Raw genomic sequence first — 17,953 nt, 5'->3', positions numbered from 1 at the left:
TGCCCCCTGCATTAAGTCCAGGTCCACTCATCCTTCTCCAGACTCTGCAGCCCCTAAAGAGCAGCTCCTCGGCTCACAGTCACTACATGGGCTGTAAACTCACCAGCCTGAGCCCAAACATTCTTCATGTCACACTGTGACCTCCCAGCTGGCACATGGCACAGGCGGGGTCCCCTCTCCCCATGGTCCACCCCATCACAACCAGCTGAAGGGTTTCCAATGCCACTGGACACACGGGGAGGAAAAGGGGAGAAAAACAAAGTTCAAAATCACAGAACCATGAAATGGTTTGGGTTGGAAGGGACCTCAAAACTCATCTTGTTCCAGCCCCTGCCATGGGCAGGGACACCTTCCACTAGACCAGGCTGCTCCAACCTGGCCTGGAACACTTCCAGGGCTGGGGCAGCCACAGCTTCTCTGGGCAACCTTTTCCTTGACAGGGAAAATGCTGCCCAGAGTGAACTATAAATACAAAGATAATTTTAATTAATTTATTTATTTCTTTACACATAACTGAAAGTGATGTTACAGTACATAAGTTATTTACAACTGTGCAGTAATGTGTTGCAAAATAAATTATCTAGAAGGCAGCAAAAGTACATTGTTAATGTATATAAAAACTGTACAGCATTTATGGGATACAATTTTTCTTTATATGAGTATTGGCTCTGTAGTGTTTTCAAGTTATGTTCTCAGAAAGAGAAACGAAATGCCCAAGATTAAAGGAAAAAATATATAAACCACGTGGATTTTACTCCATTAAAAACACAGTTGGCAAAGTCCTTTCTCTGCGTCGCCGTCTCCCCGGCCGTGCCGCCCCGGCGGCTCCTCTGCTTGTCCCCAACGGTGGCAGCGGCTGCTGTGGGCACATCCCGGAGCCGTCCCTGCTCCGAGCCGCTGCTGCCCAACTTGGACACTGTCTTTTTGTTTCTAATTGGGGTTCTTTTGTGACTCTTTTTTTGTGTGTTTTTTTTTTTTTTTTTTGTAGACATACCCATGATGGAACGAGAAACTCAAACATCCCCCCCTCCCCCCCATGGTTTCCTACTGCAGCTTCTCCGAGAGGAGATCCGCGCCTGGTGGAAAACAGAGAGCTGGAAATCACGGTGTTCACAAGTACATGGTTCACGTGGTTGCTGGCCCCGCTCAGCAGCTTCTGCAACACACACACGGTGTCCTTGGCCTCCTCCCTCCGTGCCCTGGCCAGTCTCGGGGCCGCCAAATGCCCGCCGCCGGCACTGCCCGGTGCCTCCCTGCCGCAGCCGCCGGTGGGAAGGAGCTGCGCCCGGCCCGCTGCCCCGCGGAGCTGCCGTCAGTCCGGAAGCGAGGGACACGTTGTGAAGAAAGTGCAATTATTTTTTCTTATTGTTTTGATTTCTGCCGATAGCTGCTTCCTCCTCCTCTGACCAGGGATTCATCAGCAAGCGGTAAAGGTGAATGTGAGCTCGACCGCCCGACCTCGGAGCGCTCCCGTCCTTGCCAGTGTTCAGTGATGTCTCCTGGGGTGGAACTGTCATGCCGGCAAGAGCACGAAGTCATCGTTCACGTCGACCATTGGCACATAGAACGAGGGCACCTCGTTCACGCAGAGGGATTTGTGCCCCGCGGGGTCCAGCTCCTGCACCTTCAGCTGCCACTCCATCCTCTGCACTGCATTCAAGGCAGCTGCTTCGTGTTGCTGTCGCATGAGCAGGCATGTCTGGATTAGGAAAAACCAGCAGGAGGTGAGAGGGGAGTGGGAGAAGGCAGGAGAGGGTCCTGCTGCCCGTCCCACCCAGCAAACGCAGGGGATGTGCAGCCACTGAGCTGGGCACAGCATTAAATGCAGCAAGGGATGCCACACACAGGACAGCTGGATTTGGCATGTCTGCTGAGCCCAATTCCAGCAGGAGCTGGGGCAAACCCAAAAGCTTTGGGTTTGAAAGGCTTGGAGTACCCCAGAGCATGGACACCACCAATGACCACTTTGGTACAGTCCCCATTGGCCTCCACAGGGACCTTCTCCCTTTGTGGGAGCTGCCAACCCCTTCTGTGGTACCAGCTGCATCACAACTGTCCCTGCTCCTTCCCATGCCAGAGTTTGCCTCTCAGAGCTTTCTCGAATCATTGCCTGGGCTCCTGTCACCCTGAAGCTCTCCACAGGTTCACTGCAGTACATGCTCCTGGCAAAGAGCAGCCCCTGAGGGTTCAAATGACTGGGAAAGCTCCAACCAGATGATATGAGGGGGAATCACAGCTGAATTCAGCCCCAAGCTGAACTTGTCTCCCCTCCCCATTTTTGGAACCAGCAAGAGGCCACTGTGCTTCCCAAATCGCTGCAGAGGATCCCAACACTCCACTGTGCCATGCATGGGAGCATCCCCACCATGCAACCCTGCCCTGACCACCTCAACAACACCCACTCTGTGCTGGAAACCACTAAGGCATCTTCCAGGCTCCAGCCACAGCCAGGACCCTTCTAGAATGCCCCAGCCCTGAGCACGGGGCTCCCACAGCTCTCACCTTCATCCGATCGTACTTGTCATCCACATCCTGCAGCCAGGAAATGAACTGTCGCGCGTTGAAACGGTCTCTGACCGATTTGTTTTCGTCTCCCTAAGCAAAGGACAGCAAAAGGAATGACATGGGGGATTATTTTTTACTTTAAGCAGTTACAGGTCTCACAGGCCACATTCAAACCCCTCCTGGGGCACACACTCCTCAGAAATGAGGTGCCTGCAGGGATGGAGGATGGAGCATGCCTCTTCCAGCTCCGCCTGAAACCCTTTCCAGGGCTTCAGCCTTGGATGGGGATGCACACATGCCTGGGTGCACACACTCCCTGTTTTAACATGCTCTGCAGGGCATCTGTCCATGTCAGCCCTGCACACCTCTGTCTCATTCAACTCATGCCAAGATCACAGTAGCACAGACACTTGGCTGGGAAATGCTCCTGGATCAATATACAGGTCACTAATAAATCCCAGGATCCTGTCCCTACCCAGGATCCCTCCCATAGTGCAGCAGAGTCATGGCTCTCTCCCCTTCCTTTCACACAAAAAGACCCAGAGAGTAGTAAAATAAACCTTTCCAGTGTGTGAGATGATCCTGACCAGGAAGGGCAGAACCTGAGACACTTCTCCTCACCGAGACAGGCACTGACCTGATTTTCTAGAGGCATGTTGTACACCTCGGAGTCCAGCAGCATGGTGCAGGCACTGAAGGGCACGGCCTGGTTGGCGATGGTCCTCGCTGCCCGGCAGTGAACCCTCAGGATCTCCTGCTCGCAGGAGACGATGAGCTTCTCCTGAGGAAGAGCAAAGCAGTGAGCATGGCAGCCTCAGCCCCCCCAGCACAGGAAATTTGGGCCTTGTTCCCCGTCTGAGTGTCCCCTTACCCGCTCTATGCTGTGCTGGAGCCGCAGTTTCCCCCGCACGGCCTCCTGCTGCTTGAAGAGCTCCTTGAGCGGCTCGGCGAGCGACGGCGGTGGGGCAATCTGTGGGCACAGGGTTAGAGCCAGAGGGTCAGAGCCAGGATCACTGCTGGTAGCACAGCCTGGGGTGCTGCCTGAATCCTGAAATGCACACTGGCCATGGGCTTGGAGAGGGAGCGGTGTCATAGACAGAAGGTCTGCCGAGGACAAGGTCCCGCTGGTGCTCAGACCTCAGTAAGTGTGAGGCAACAGAGCAAAAGGTGCCCAGTGCTAGAAGGAGAGCTCAGCTTCCAGAATTAGAGCCCGAACCCCTCCATGTGCCACAGGGCAGGTTGTGCAGGTGCCCAAGTGTGTCTGAATGTTGGAGAACCACTGCCAAGAGCAGCCTGGTCTGTGCCCCAGGATGGGAGCTTGTGTCCTGATCTATCCTGCACCTTCTGGGGAGCAAGGTGTTCCTCCACCACAGTCCCAGTTGCCAGCAGAGGAGCAGGTTGGTCTAGGAAGTCTAGGAAGGAACAAGATGTGAACACAGGACTAGAGCCAACACCCCTGCAGGAGGAACTGACAGCCTGGGGTCCTTCTCCCTGCCCACAACAGGGAACAGAGTCTGGTGTGGCCGGTCACACCGACTCTCCTCCATCTGGATCCAGATTTACTGCCTGCAGCACTAAGGTGATTGATGCACTTGTATTAGTGAGGCCGTTCATCAGCACAGCAGGGAAATGCTGGCCCCAGTGCCAAGTCAAATAGCAGAGCTTGGGAAAATGAAGGCAGGAGTTAAGGGCCACGCCTTTTTCTCTGTTCCAGGTTCATTATCCTGTTACTACACTGCTGTAAAAGCAGCTTAACCTTCCAGCTTCAAATCCAGTGTATTCATACAAACTTTGCTCTAAAGCCTGACCAAATCTCGGGTCCCTCAACACAGTCCAAGGTCTTCCCTGCAAAAATGCAGCATCTCAGGGGCTGCATTTACCACACAGCCATGGACTTATCCAGGCTCAGGTTTGGTGTCATATTATAAAAGCAGGTTAAAGCCACGGCTGGGACGTGTTGGCATTGCAACGGTGGTCACAGGACATGGGGGAAATCTTGGCTGTGCCTGTAGCAGTGAGGGAGGGGACAGTCCCTGATGCTAGAGAGAAAAGGTGACTCACCACTGGAATATGGAGCTTGCTTAGAGGTTTGCCATCCAACAGGTAGGAGCCTGTGTAGGTGACATACTCAGCGTAGCACTGGGGAGCTTGGGGAGTAATATAGCAGAGGATTTTCCGCTTCTCCTCGATCTTTTTCCTGATCTGGAGGTACTCGAAGTAGGGGTTGGACCTGTCGCTGTGGTACGGTTCGATGTCGTCCAGTTTTATCGCATCCACAATAGCTGCCAGTGTTTGCTGGATCATCTCCCTCGTCTGCTGGGTGGACGTGTTGATCTGCTGCTGCAGCTGCTGGTTGGAGCGCTGGAAGCGGCGCTTCCGCGGGTGCTGAGCCTGGGAATCGTCCTCCTCCGTGATGCGGCCTTTGGCACGTGTGACGGGTGCGGAGACGGGAGGAAATTCCTTCTCGGCCGAGGCGGCATTCTGCTTGTTTTGGTTGGCGAGCATCTGAGCCCGGTTCCTGGTAATCCGCTGAGGAATCTCTTCTATTTTGGGTGGTTTGGGAGTTTCTGCTACTGGTTTTTGTACTGGTTCCACAACTTCTGGTTGAGCATTGCCTGGAGGTGTGTCCGCCTGGGATGACGGGGTCTGGCTCCCGCCACGGGCCACAGCACCGTCCTGAGGAACAACGCCCTCAGAGCCGGACACGGGCGGGGGACAGGGCTGGGAGCTGCTCTCTGCCACCCCACCAGCAGACGACAGCTCCTCGTGCACGGCCTCCACCTCTTTACTCTCCACCTGTGTAGACTCTGACGGGGTCTGCTGGAAAACCTGCGCTTCCGAGTCCTCCGCTCCTTTCTCCTCAGCCACATTCAGCGCCTCCGAGGTGGTTTCTTGCGCAGCCACTTCTGGTTTCTGCTCCTCTGCTGGTGGCTCTGTGTCCACGGGCAGGGTGGCCGCTGCCTGGCTGGCCGGTGGCTCCTCTGGCTCGCTGGATGCTATCACGGACGTGCTGGCTTTGATGATCCCAGTGCTTGGCTCTGAAGCTGCTGCTGGGCTTTCCTCCACCGCCTCTGCCTCGGTCATCTCTGTTTCCGCAACATCCTTAGGCTGGAGCGGCAGCTCTGGGAGCGAGAAGGGGCCAAGGTCCAAGTCATCCTCAGTGTTGGTGAAGGGATCAGGCCACGTCACCGCCTCTTCCGTATTAGCAGGTGCTGCGTTATTGTTTTCCAGATAGTTGTTTTCTGGTGCAGTGACGACTTCGGCCTGAGGTTCTGCTGGCACACATGGGGGCTCTGGAGGGATCTCCGGTGCTTCTTCTGGAAGAGGTTTGCAGTTATTGAAGAAGGTGTCTAACCTAGTAGGAGACATGTAAGGAGCTTGCTCTTCAGCATTCGCTATCTCTCCAGGAACTGCTTCCTCAGCATCCTCCTTGACTTCCTCCAGCCGTGGTTCAGACACTGACAGAGGGTAAGAGATGGGAGAAACAGGGTAGGAAGTCTCTGTGGGAATGAAGGCTACCGGCGTGGGATGAATCGGCTCTAGGGAACAGAGCGGAGGTTTAGGGGACTCGGAAAACCTCTGGGGAGATTTCATCAGAAGCTCAGAGCCCATGGACCAGGGCACAGGGTGCTCTGTGGGGGTACTCATCAGGCTAGGGGGAATGGTGGTGTCCGGGTTTCGGGAAGGAGGGTTATCCCAGTCTATGTTGTTTTGTTCTGGCACACCCGAACTGAAATGGTTTTCTTCGATGGGTGGTAGGTAGGTGGATTCTGGTGGCATGATGGAGGCGGTGGCTTGCTGCTCCTCCGTGGTGTCCAAAGGCATGCCAAGGTCGGGGGGAAGAGCACTTTCCACCGAAGGAGCCAACAACTCATCTCTGTGCGAAGGGGAGGATTTTGCTTGTAAACCCGAGAAAACACTTTCAGGCGACTGGGCAACCCCGCTGACAGCTCCCGGTGCGCAGTGCAAAGCTTCCACTTTGGGTGAGGAAACTCCATAATCTGGGGAGTAATACCCGGGAGATAAACACTGGAACTTCTCAGCAGGAACAGAAGGAAGGGGAACTTTCTCCTCCATTAAATGCTGCACTGGAGAGTCATAATTTGATGTTGCCGGGACACTTTGCTGTCTGAAAAACTTGTCTCCGACACTGAATTCTTCTTCAGGCGCCCTTCTGATGTCCACCGAGATGGAACGATAGAGGTTTGTGGAGGGAATGGTGCGAGTCGGGGTCTGACTCGGGTTCTCGGGGAGCCCACTGGGAACGTTGGTGTATCTGTCAAAGAAGGATGGGGAGCAGGCGTTCATGGACATGGTGGAGATGGGCAGGGAGTGCTGTGAGTCCGCGCACTCGAACATCAGGTCCGTGTAGTCCTCGTTGCTGCATGACGGAGTCCTGGGCGTCTGCATTACCTCCTCGTAGCTCGGGCAAGACACAACGGATGCCGGGGTTGGGACGCCCGTCGGCCGGTTCTGATCCGGCCTGGGAGACGCTGGGAGGATCTCCTTCAGCTGAGGACCCGTGATCCAGTCCTTGGAGTCTGTCCCCACAGCAGGCTGTGCCTTGTTTTCTGGTGACAGTATAGGAGTCAGCGGACCCAGCTCTTTGAGTTTCTTGTCCTTGAGCTGAGTATCCAGTGACAGCGGCTTCTTTGTGGACAGATCCAGACTCCTCTTGCGCACATCTTCTGAGCTCTTAAGCTTATCCTTTAACTTGGGGTCTCCGGACCTGTGCCGCATTTTCTCCATTTGCTTCATTCTCTCTTTGTGCCTTTTGTGGCGTTCCTCGATCTCCAGGTCTTTCTGGCTCAGCATCCTCTCAAAGCTGGTCATCATCAGATCACCATCTCCCAGAAGTTTCTCCCTTGGCCTGGCCTCCTTCTTGCCACTGTCTTTGGAAATGGTAATTTTCTCATTCCCATTGCTTATTTTTATAGAGTCTGATTTTTCTTTGTCTTGGTTCTCCTTGAGCTTCTCCTTCAGTTTGGTTTCACCGAATTTGAGGTTGTCCTCCTTGGATTTATCTTTAAAGGTGGAAACTTGAGGCCCGTCCTTGTCTTTCAGTGTTGACTTTGGCTCATCTTTGTGATGTTTAAAGAAACCATCTGCATGTTTGTCTCTATGCTTTTCCTTTTCCTCCTTCCATTTTTCCTTGTGTTTATCCCGCTTCTTTTTCTCTTTAGCTGCGCTGATGGTGCTGGAACCGTAAGTCTTTTCTTTTTCTGCCTTCTTTGACAACTCTCTTTCAGAATCATTTTTATCTTTCTTTTCAGAAAACAAGTAATCAATGCTCTTCTCTGGTTCCTCATCAGCCTCTGCTTTCATGTTGTAGGAAGAGCCAAAAGCCTCCCCATCCACAGAGAAATCTTTTTCGTAATGAGTGGAATCCTTTCTGCTGCTGGAGTCCTTGAATTCTTCTGTTTTTTCCTTTTTCTCTGTCTTCTCCTTCTTTGCTTTTTCCTTCTCATGACTTTTCTTTGAGGAAGATGAGGAATGTCGGTGTCTCTCCTTCTCCTTGAGTTTGTCCTGCAGGCAGGGTAAAGGGAGGGAGTCCTTAAACTTTTCTTCAGCGGCATCAGCAAGAGAAAGGTTTGAAGACTCAAAGAGGCTGGTCAGTCCCGGCTCTTGCCCTCTGTCCGTGAAGCTGTCAGACGAGATCTCGCTGATCTTGTCATTGGAGTCATCCCTGTAGTCATTCAGAGCCTCCTCCTCCAGTTTCTCCAGCAGGCTCTTCTCTGACTCCCCTCCTTTTGAAGACTTCTTCTCTTTGGAATGCTCTTTATCTGGCTTCTCCTTATGTTTGCTTTTCACCTTGTCATCGCTGGCGTGTTTCTTTTCAACCTTTTCTGGGAGCTTTTGCTTGTTTTTCTTCTCCTGAGTGGAATCTATGGACATTCTGTCCTTCCTGTCCTTGTACTTCTCGGTGGAGTCTTTATCTTTCTTCTCTTTGTGTTTCTCAAAGGAACTCTTCTCCTTCTTCTCCTTTCCTCCTTCTGATGTTCCTTTGTCCTTTTTCTTCTCCTTGGACTCCTTATCCTTCTGCTTCTCCGAGTGCTGCCGGTCGGAGGAGTACTTGCGGTGCTTGTCGGGGTACAGCTCCTTCTCGGCAGCCGCGTCGTCTTTGTCCTGCAGACTGTCCAGGCGATGCATCTCGCCCCCAGCAGAGTCGCTCACTTTGAACCCACTCAAGCTGTAATCATCCCTCTCGTCCTCGCTCTCATCCGTGAAGATGTCAGCAATGCTGTACCAGCTCTTCTCCTTGCCTTTCTTCTCATCCTTCTTCTCGGAGAAATCCTCACGGTCCGTGGAGAAGTTTTTCTCTTTCTTCTCTTTCACTTGGTCGAAAGAACTCTTCCTCTCCTTATCTTTGCTGTGAAGATCTTTGTACTTCTCCTTAGTTTCTTTCTTCTCTTTGAAGCTCTTTTCTAGTTCTTTGTCCTTCAGAATTTTCTCTGGAGCAACTTTTTCATTTTTCTCCTTGTCGCCTTCTTTGGATTTTTCCTTGTATTTTTCTGGCTTCACCTTTTCTTTTTTTTCTTTATCGGGAGCATCTTTCTTCTCCTTTTCCTTCCCAGAATGGTGCCTCTCCCAACTCTCCAGGGTTTTCCCACTGAATTCAGGGTCAGACTTATCCTTGAAGAACGTTTCACAGCCGTAGTCTTTGAAGTCCTCTCGATAGGGCTCCTCCTGCTTTGTCTTGGAATCTTTTCGCTCTTTGGAGCCATCAGAGGAATCTTTTCTGTCTTTGTTGGTTTCACCTGTATCCTTTTCTTTCCTCTCCTTGACAGTCTCCACAGAATCCTTCCTTTTCTTATCCTTTTCAGGCAAATAACTGGGAGTAACTTTGTGTCTGTCTGTTTGGTCCTTTTTCTTCTCGGAGCTTTTCTCCACATAGTCCCTCTCCTTTTTCTTTAGAAAAGTGTCCTTTTCATTCCGCTTCTCGTTGTAATCCTTCTTCTCCTTTGTTTTATTTTCCTTTTTCTTGTCTTTAATTTCCTCTTTCACAGGTTCTATGATTAGTTTTGCCACGGTGTCATTTTTAATCTCCCTGAAATCTGTTACTGGAGAATCCCAGCTGTCTTCACCCTTGAAATCAAAGGATGAATCAGAGGACAAGTCTGAAAACCACCTCTCCTGCTGATCATCCGAAAGGCTGAACTTTGTGTCCTCGCTTTCGGCAAATTGGGTTTTGTTATTAAACTCATCAAACCCAGACTCATCCCTGTAAAGTTTTTCTTTTTTGCATTTTTCTTTCTCCTCCTTGAAGGATTTTTCTTTCTCTAGTTTAGAAACTTTCTCCTCCTTCAGCTCATTCTTTTTTTCAGATTTGGACTGCTTGTCCTTTGACTTCTTCTTTCTCTCTTCCTTGTGTATTCTTGGTTTCTCCTCCTTGGGAGATTTCTCCTTGACAGGTTTCTCTTTTTCTGATTTACTCAATCCTTCTCTGAAGGATTTGCTCAGGTCTTTACTACCATCTTTGATTTTTCTTAATGATTTCTCCTCTTTTGAGGATTTTCCAGTCTCATCTTTAAACAACCACTCCTTCTCCTCCACTTTACCTTTGGGGAGCTTTTCCTCCTTCTTACCATGTTCCCGCTCATGCTTTAACACTTTCAACTTGTTTTCGACTGGATTTTCTGTCTCTACTATCAAGCCTTTCTCAGGCTTTTGTTTAGAGTCCTCAAACTCAAAAGAAAATGTTTTGATTATTTTAATGTCTTGGCTGATGGGACACTGTCCCTTCTCCTTGTTTTTATGTTTGTGTTTTGTTTTATGCTTTTTAACAACCTTCCCCTCCTTGTCCAGCTTTGGAATTGCTCCATCCACATTGCTATGGAATGAATTCTTTTTCTCAGAAACAGTGTTGTGGGGGGTGTTTTTCTTTTTGTGCTCTGGTTTCTTCCTGACTGGCTTTAGTGACTCTAAGCTCGAGTCCTCGGACGAATAGTCTGACTCGCTTGTCAGCCTCGTCCTGGTGGAGTCCGATAAGGAACTGACATCTGACCAAGCTGGAGAAGATATGGTTTTCCAATTGTCCGTCCTCCAGTGCTTGGAGTGCTGTTCTGTAAGATTGGGGTTATGTTTCTGGGATGCTAAACTCCCATGAGAAGAGGTCGATGAGGCAGACAGAGAGTTAAACAAGGAGGATTCCTTTAGCACTAGCCTCGAGTCCTTTACACAGCTAGAGCTCTGGAGAGAGTCTCTATCATCCTCCTCACTCTCCACGTTTTCACTCTCTGATTCAGAGGAACAAAACTTGTCATTTTTTTTGCCAAACCGAACCTCTTTGTTTTTCGTCTCCTTCTTCCGCTTCTTTTTTACTTTGCTTTTCTCCTTCGGTGCCTTGGTGCTGGCGGGCTCCCGGATCTTGCTGCTGGGCAAGATCGAGTGGGTCGAAAGGCGCAGCTTCTCCCCCGTCCCCACGGCCACGCTGGTCTCCTCCTCGTCCGAGCTGTCCGACAGGATGCGGTGGGCAGCTTTCTTTGGTGTAATTGTGTTATTTTTAGTATAAGTTTTCACTTCCATTTTGGGTATGGAAATGAAACTGTTTGCTTTAGTCTCTTTCCTGTAATCCTTTTTCAGCAAATGTTTGTCATCGACCGGTGGGACTCGGTCCTGCTCATCATCCTCATCGAATTCATACTCATCCTTCACTGGTGTGATGGTTTTAGGGGGCTCCTGGGCCTTGGGTTTGTGCTTCAAACCCTTCTCAAACTCTGAGTCTGTGTTATTGCCATCAACGGAGCTGGAGGGAGCGAAGGAAGGGGCATCCTCCTCTTCTGAGGTCTCTGTAGAGAGAGAAGAACAGCGTGTTAAAGGCTGTAAGAGGCTCTGGGGTCTATGACAGACACGAACCATTGAGAACGATCCTGGTACCCTTTGGCCTCACCCAGACTTTGCCAGGTTGGCAGACAACAGCTTGGAATGCCAGATTGGGATATGTTTTAGGAAAGTACAGCCATCCTGGCTCCAACCTGCATGGCGTGCTCCTCAAAGCAACAGCCTGGGTGTATCCCAAGAACTTTGTAACAGGGTTGTGGCTGCACACAGCATAGGTCAAGGCTCCCCATAAGAACTCTGATTAGCTCTATTTAAAACCTGCAGTGTCCCACAATGGTGGCACTGGTGGGACATGCTCTAGCAAGGACAGCCCGGGAGCAGAACCTGAAACACCAGCGGTGGAACAGCCAAGGGATGGGAACACATCGTGGACACACAAACCTCCTCCTCCCCGTGGTAATTACCCATGTGTTAAAGGTAAGAAATCCATTTACCTGCAATTGGTTTCCAATCCTGCATCTTGATTACCCCAGGGAAGGGATCTCAACGTTGGCTCCCAGTGCAAACAGCTCCCGGAGCTAAAGCTGCTGGTTATGCTGTCTGAATTTGGGTTACAGCTATGGGTGGGCTCTGGACCGTGGCAGCAGCAGTGCGGATATTCTGACAAGAATCTAAACTTCACTGTCCTTCAACATCTCTCCACTAACAGACAGCTGCAGGCCACAAACATCACTGCCCCAGCCCCAGACAGGTCGGTCTCACCTGTTGAGCTCTCCTCGCTGGAGGGGTACGTGGTCTTCCCCAGGAGCAAATTCACCATGGTGGGAGAATTTGCTACTTTTAAAGGTGTCTCGCCCTTCCTGTTGCTTTGATGAGGATTCCCTCCATAATGTAACAACAATTTCACCACCTGAAAAGAGAAACAGGGGCTTGAAGATGCTCATGATGTTTTGATTCCTGGTATTTTGTAGAACTTTCATACAAAACTATAAGAGGAATGTCCTCAGGATATGCCTCATGGTACTAACAGTCAGCAATAAAAAAGGAGAAAAAATCCAGCAACATGCCCAGGGAAGCAGTGGAATCACTGTCCCTGGAAGTACAAAACCCATGCAGATGTGGTGTTTAAGGACATCGTTTAGTGGTGGGGCATGGCAGCATTGGATTAATGGCTGGTCTCGATGATCTTGGAGGTCTATTCCAATCTTAATAATTCTGCAATTCTAAGAACCAACCTGGGCAGGAAAGAAGAAGAACAAGACACAAGGCCACGTTCTCCTCCCAATTCCTGAAGAAGAATGAACTATCTTGTGTGCAGAGGAACACCACGTAAAACACTCAACAGCTCTGGGGCAAGGAAATTCACAGAATCATAGAATGGTTTGCGTTAGACGGGACTTTTAAGATCCCATGGGCAGGGACACTTCCCACCAGACCAGGTTGCTCCAAGCCCCATCCAGCCTGGCCTTGAACACAGATTCCTGCCCACTAAACAGCAAATGAAAATTAAATAACCAGAATCCCTGTGCTTTCACAGTTGTCTGCACAAAGCACAAACGACTCCCTAAAAGCCCAGCAGTGAAATCCAGCAACACCCAACCTTGAAGTGCCCGTTGTTGGCTGCGTCGTGCAGGGGGGTGTCGTCGTCCAGCCCCTTGGTGTTGACCTCAGCGCCCGCCGCGAGCAACTGCTTCGCCACGTCGTAGTAGCCCCGGTTACACGCCTCGTGCAGCGCCGTCCAGCCTGCAGGGAAAGGGACACTCAGCACACAACACCTTCATAGAGACAGACAGACCGGGAGAGTCACCTCCAGGCACAGAGGCTGCAGGTACCGCTGTGGACAGGGTGTGTTGCTCTGAAGGCCAAGTTGGCCGTGTTTGTCCGGATGCCCCTGGAGGAAGGAACCTGCAGCTCTGCCCTGCTACTCTAGCCAGGAACTCAGAATCAATCCCACATTTCCCTCTGGTCACGCCATGTGCTACAGGCAGAGCATCTGCCACAGCGGACACGGCCCCAGGAGGTGGAAAGGGAAAGTTTTATGTAAGAAGTGAAGAGAATTGCTGCTGTCATGTGAAAGACAGGTCTCAAATCCTTTCCTCTTTGTAGAATCATGGGATGGTTTGGGTTGGGAGGAATCGTGGTCAAGGGCAGGGACACTTTCCACTAGACCAGGTTGCTCCAAGTCCTGTCGAACCTGGCCTTGGACACTTCCAGGGATGGGGCAGCCACAGCTTCTCTGGGCAACTTGTGCCAAGACCTCACTATCCTCACAGAGAACAATTTCTTCCAAGTATCCCATCTAACCCTGCACTCCTTCAGCTTAAGAACATTCACCCTTCTCCTCGCACTACATGCCCTTGTGAAAAGTCTCTCTCCAGCCTTCTTTTAAGCACCATTTAAGGTTTGGCTTTAGGTTCCAACTCCTCTGTAAGGGAAACACTGGTGCCCAGACTGGGCCTGAGCTCTGAACTGCAGACAAGGATCTGAAACTGGCCCCACACAGCCCTCACAAATATTTTCTATGCTCTCTAAGCACACAGCCAGGCCTGAACACCGGCTCAGGGGGGGAACCAAACAGCAGGTCTCCACAGTAACGGCGACTCCAGTTCTTAAACAAACCTCTGAAGAACACAGAACAAAATATTTTATCGTGTTCAAACAGACTATTTTTAAGCAGAGCCTGTTTTGAAGTTTCCCAGCGCAGCTGCTCCGGTGTTTTGCTGATAGCGCCGTGGGAGCGCGTTCCGTTACCTTCACTTGGAGCCTTCGGAAGGGGCACCTGTGCCCAGAATTAATCACAACTGATACTTCAGTCTGGCACTGGGATTAATCATACAGGAGGAGGAACAGCCATATCTATTTATAGCCCTAAAATCGTGCAAAGAGAACAGCAAAGAGCAAAGTCAAGTTCTTGGACGTGCTGAAGAAAGGCTGATCCAGCCCCACCATCAGCACGGGGGTGCATGAACAGCACCTTCATCATCATCTCATTGCTGCCTTCTCCCTGCAGGACTCAGGGTTGTTCCCATGTCATCCCACCACCCTAAGCAGGAGCTTGGCAGCACTGCTGAGGAGGAGGAGGAGGAGGCGGAGGTGGTTCTACCAGGCTCAGGACAGTCACCACCTCCTCTAATTCAAGCACCTGGTGGGATCTGACCTTGCCCTTCACATTCACCCTCCATTAGCAGCACCCCCACATTCAGTCCTTAAAAGCAACTCCCAGAAATCTGCAGGCATCGACCCCCCAACTCCAGAGTGAGGACATCACAAACCCACTCTTAGAAGTGTTTCTGTGCACATCATTTCTTCTATTTTAAGAAAAGAAAGAGCTAAGCCAGCACATCTCCCTTGGCAAATTCCCCTCCAGACTTCCAAGACAGCACCTACATGGAAGAGCAAAGGAAATGGACCAGAGGGGCCCGTACACAGTTTCAGTGTGTGAAGCCATGGCAGGCCCAGGGATTGCTCTGGATCCTGCCCAGCCAGGAGGTTTTTGTGTGTTTTTTTGTTGTTTGGTTGTTTCTTAAAGAGCAACAAGACCTTCCTCCCCAAAGAGAGAAATCATTATTTTTGGCTAATCCCCTCCTTGAGGGAGCAACACCATGTTATAAACTACTTTGTGTGGTGGGAGTCATTCTCGGAGGTGGAACATGCAACCAGGTGGGAAGAGGTTGGGATTCCCAGGCTGGTTACCTGCAAAGTCCTTCACATTGACATCTGCACCCTCGATGATGAGCTCCTTGATGCGCCGGGCATCTCCTCGGATGGCGGCGCGATGCAGCCGAGTCTCTCCTCGCTCATTTCTCTTATTTACTTTATCTTTGGTTTTGGAGGCAGAGTTGGGAGTTCCCTTCTGACAAACTGTAGACTGAGAGGGATGCTTTGGTGTTGTGTCAACTGCGGGAGAGAAGCAGAGTCAGGAACCGCAATTCCAAGGAGTTCCTAAACCTTTAGAGGGAGCTCATGCACCGTGCTTCATCTCGTCTCTTCCCTAAATATTCCCCACAAGGCAGCAAGAGGCAACCCAGCCTTCAAAGTGGATGTGAACAGAGCAGCCTGTGTGTGTCCAACGGAGATGGGAATCACAGGCTGCCAGAGCCCACTGGAGTCCTGGCAAATGCTGTGGACAATCCCGTGATTTGGGAGCAACAATGAAGCTCCTTACCCTCAAACCTCAATTCCCAAGGGAAGTGGCCTTTTACCAAGCACATGTGAGGTCTGATGGCCTTGGGAGGAGACTGCGCATTTCCTGGGAGAACACTGGAATGCAGTGAACACTCTGCAGCTTTTTCCCTTTTAGTTTTCCCAAATACCAGCAACATCAGCAGCAAGATTGGTTAAAAACAACAAAATATGTGGCTAAAAGCTGCGGTGTTGTGTGTAGGATGCAGATGTGACACAGTCCCCCAAAAACCCTGGGGGGGTCATGTTTGCAACAGATAAAAATTACTAAAATACAAAATCCGTGGTAAACACATTCCAGCTGCTCCACATCTCGAGTTACAGCTGCAGTGGTTACACATCTCCTACCCCTCCACAAGAAGAAACATTAAAAAACATACAGAGGATGATGTTTTGTCTTTATTCACAATCCTCCTTTACTGAGACAGCTGAGAGGCCAGTGGGAAACATGGAACTGATGTGGAGGAGGTTCCCATGGAATGAAAACTCTAGTTGAGCATCCAGGGTAGGCTTGGTAGTAGCCTGGATTCAGCTCGTGGGACACTTGCTGCTACTGCCTGACACTGGAAGGAAGGGCCACCACAGCCACGTGCAAATCCCAGTGACACCATGGCTGGAGTCACCTGCAGAGCCCTGTGGGACGGGTGAGACCCCACGGAGCAGCAAACCAGCCTCCTTGAACCACGCTGGAGGTGGCAGCTCAGCCACCTGAACCTCCTGGTGGCCCCGGGAACTGGGAAGACTAGGCATTTGGGATGCAGGTCCCACCTGTCCCCTCCCACCTCAGAGCAAACCCCTCCTCCAGGTCTCACCTGGGCTGTTTGCAGACTCTTCTGCTGTCATCTGCATGAGGAGAGCGACTTGCTGGCGCTCGGAGAGGGGGTACCCTGCCCGGATCCCCGAGAGGCCCATGCCGAAGAGCAAGCCAGGCTTCCTGGTGGCGGGCTCCTTTTTAATCCTCTTCCGCTCGGGACCCTGCTTCTCTGTGGGACAAGGACACAGGAACACAAGCCATGAATGTCACCGGGACTGAAAACCATGTCCCACATCTCACAAACCAAAAAGGCAGCGGTGAAGGATGTTCCTGTGGTGAAGGATGGACCCCTGAAATGGGAGCACCGGTACCTGGAGCAGCCACCCAGGCTCACACTGCCGTAGGTACAGCCGGGACATGCTCCACTCCTGCTCCTCCAACAGCCTCCAGTTCTCCCCCCACCGTCAAAGAGTAGCACAGGAAGAAGGGAGTGGGTCCTCCCTGTGGGCACTGCCAGTGCTGTGCCTCCTATCTTGCTTTAAGAGCCTCCATCCCATGCCATGGTGCTCGAGGGAGCCTACGCAGCCTGACACCAGCACAGCACGGACTCAACTGGAGGTAACAAACAGCATCAACAAGGAGTGCTGGCAAGACATAGGCTGACAGCTCAGAAACCTGGCCATCATCCCCCCCCACATCATCATCATCAAACCAAGGAATCTGCAGCCAAATGGATATGGGGAGCAACAGGCTGGTGCTCTCTTCCTAAAGTGGCTGCTCCCACCTGGCACAGAGCACCTGCTTGCTGTCACATCTTCTGCAACCCTCTAAAAAATCCCAGGCAAACAGAGGAAGGGATGAAGAAATCCCAGAGGAAGTGCCTATCTTGTCATCCTCGAATTCCAGCCTGACACTCGGTCTCCTAAATCATCCAGGTGCAAAGGCAGCTCCTGCTGAGGTACCAAGCACAACTGCTGCTAACATCAGGATTTGTCAAATCCTGCTGCACCATCTCCAGTGGGTCCAAAGAGCCACAGCCACACCAGAGTCACATGACCATGGAATGGTTTGGGTTGGAAGGGACATTAAAGCTCATCTTGTTCCACCCCTGGTATGGCAAGGTCACTTTCCACTAGACCAGGTTGCTCCAAGCCCCATCCAACCTGGCTTTGGACACTTCCAAGGATGGGGCAGCCACAGCTTCTCTGGGCAACCTGTGCCAGGGCCTCACCAGCCTCACTGGAATAAAAAATAACAATCCTGCAGCCCCAGCTCTGCTCATCCAACCCCCTTTGCCAGACTCGATGTGGGTCACGGGCACGTGGTCACTGGGACGGAGCCTGTTGTGCCTCGGTGCAAAGTCCAGTGGGTCAGGTGGAACCGCCAGCGGATGGGGTCACGCTCGGCCACCAGACTCTGCACCACAGCACAGGTTTCTTCCTTCACTTACCAAACTACAGTGGAGTGAAAGTCTCCAGCAGACGAGGGCAGCAGCGTATGGGGATGTCTGCACTGCTTCGGCTCCATTCCTGCCGCTCCAGCTCCTGCACTCCCACGGCTGAGGCACAGGTAGCTACAGAAACCTCCTCCCTGCACCATGTGCAGAGCTGCCATCCCCTGCTGCTCAGGTCTCACCTGGAGCAGGTGACTTCCATCGAGCCCTGCTCCTGGGATCCTGTACATTTTGAAAAATAATGACTCTCCCGGGAAACCTCTCAGCCAGAGAGCACA

At 51.4% G+C, this 17,953-nt stretch overlaps 1 protein-coding gene across 3 annotated transcripts in view; it reads right to left on the bottom strand.

The window, feature by feature from the left end:
* Positions 1–477: 477 nt before the first annotated feature.
* The window catches only part of ANKRD11 (ankyrin repeat domain containing 11), a 133,575-nt gene continuing 116,099 nt past the window's right edge, over positions 478–17,953 (bottom strand). For all 3 annotated transcript variants that reach the window (XM_050311249.1, XM_050311250.1, XM_050311251.1), the window contains 9 exons: positions 16,281–16,451; positions 14,980–15,183; positions 12,887–13,029; positions 12,049–12,196; positions 4,567–11,294; positions 3,377–3,475; positions 3,143–3,286; positions 2,503–2,595; positions 478–1,699 (listed from right to left, as the gene is read on the bottom strand). In XM_050311249.1, coding sequence (XP_050167206.1) covers positions 1,514–1,699; positions 2,503–2,595; positions 3,143–3,286; positions 3,377–3,475; positions 4,567–11,294; positions 12,049–12,196; positions 12,887–13,029; positions 14,980–15,183; positions 16,281–16,451 — 7,916 coding nt within the window. In that variant the 3' untranslated portion in view covers positions 478–1,513. The remainder of the gene's footprint in view (positions 1,700–2,502; positions 2,596–3,142; positions 3,287–3,376; positions 3,476–4,566; positions 11,295–12,048; positions 12,197–12,886; positions 13,030–14,979; positions 15,184–16,280; positions 16,452–17,953) is intronic.

Source organism: Myiozetetes cayanensis, unplaced genomic scaffold (assembly GCF_022539395.1).
Source record: "Myiozetetes cayanensis isolate MyiCay16 unplaced genomic scaffold, myiCay2020 scf16, whole genome shotgun sequence".
Classification (NCBI taxonomy): Eukaryota; Metazoa; Chordata; class Aves; order Passeriformes; family Tyrannidae; genus Myiozetetes; species Myiozetetes cayanensis.
This window is presented reverse-complemented; position numbering and strand designations above follow the sequence as displayed.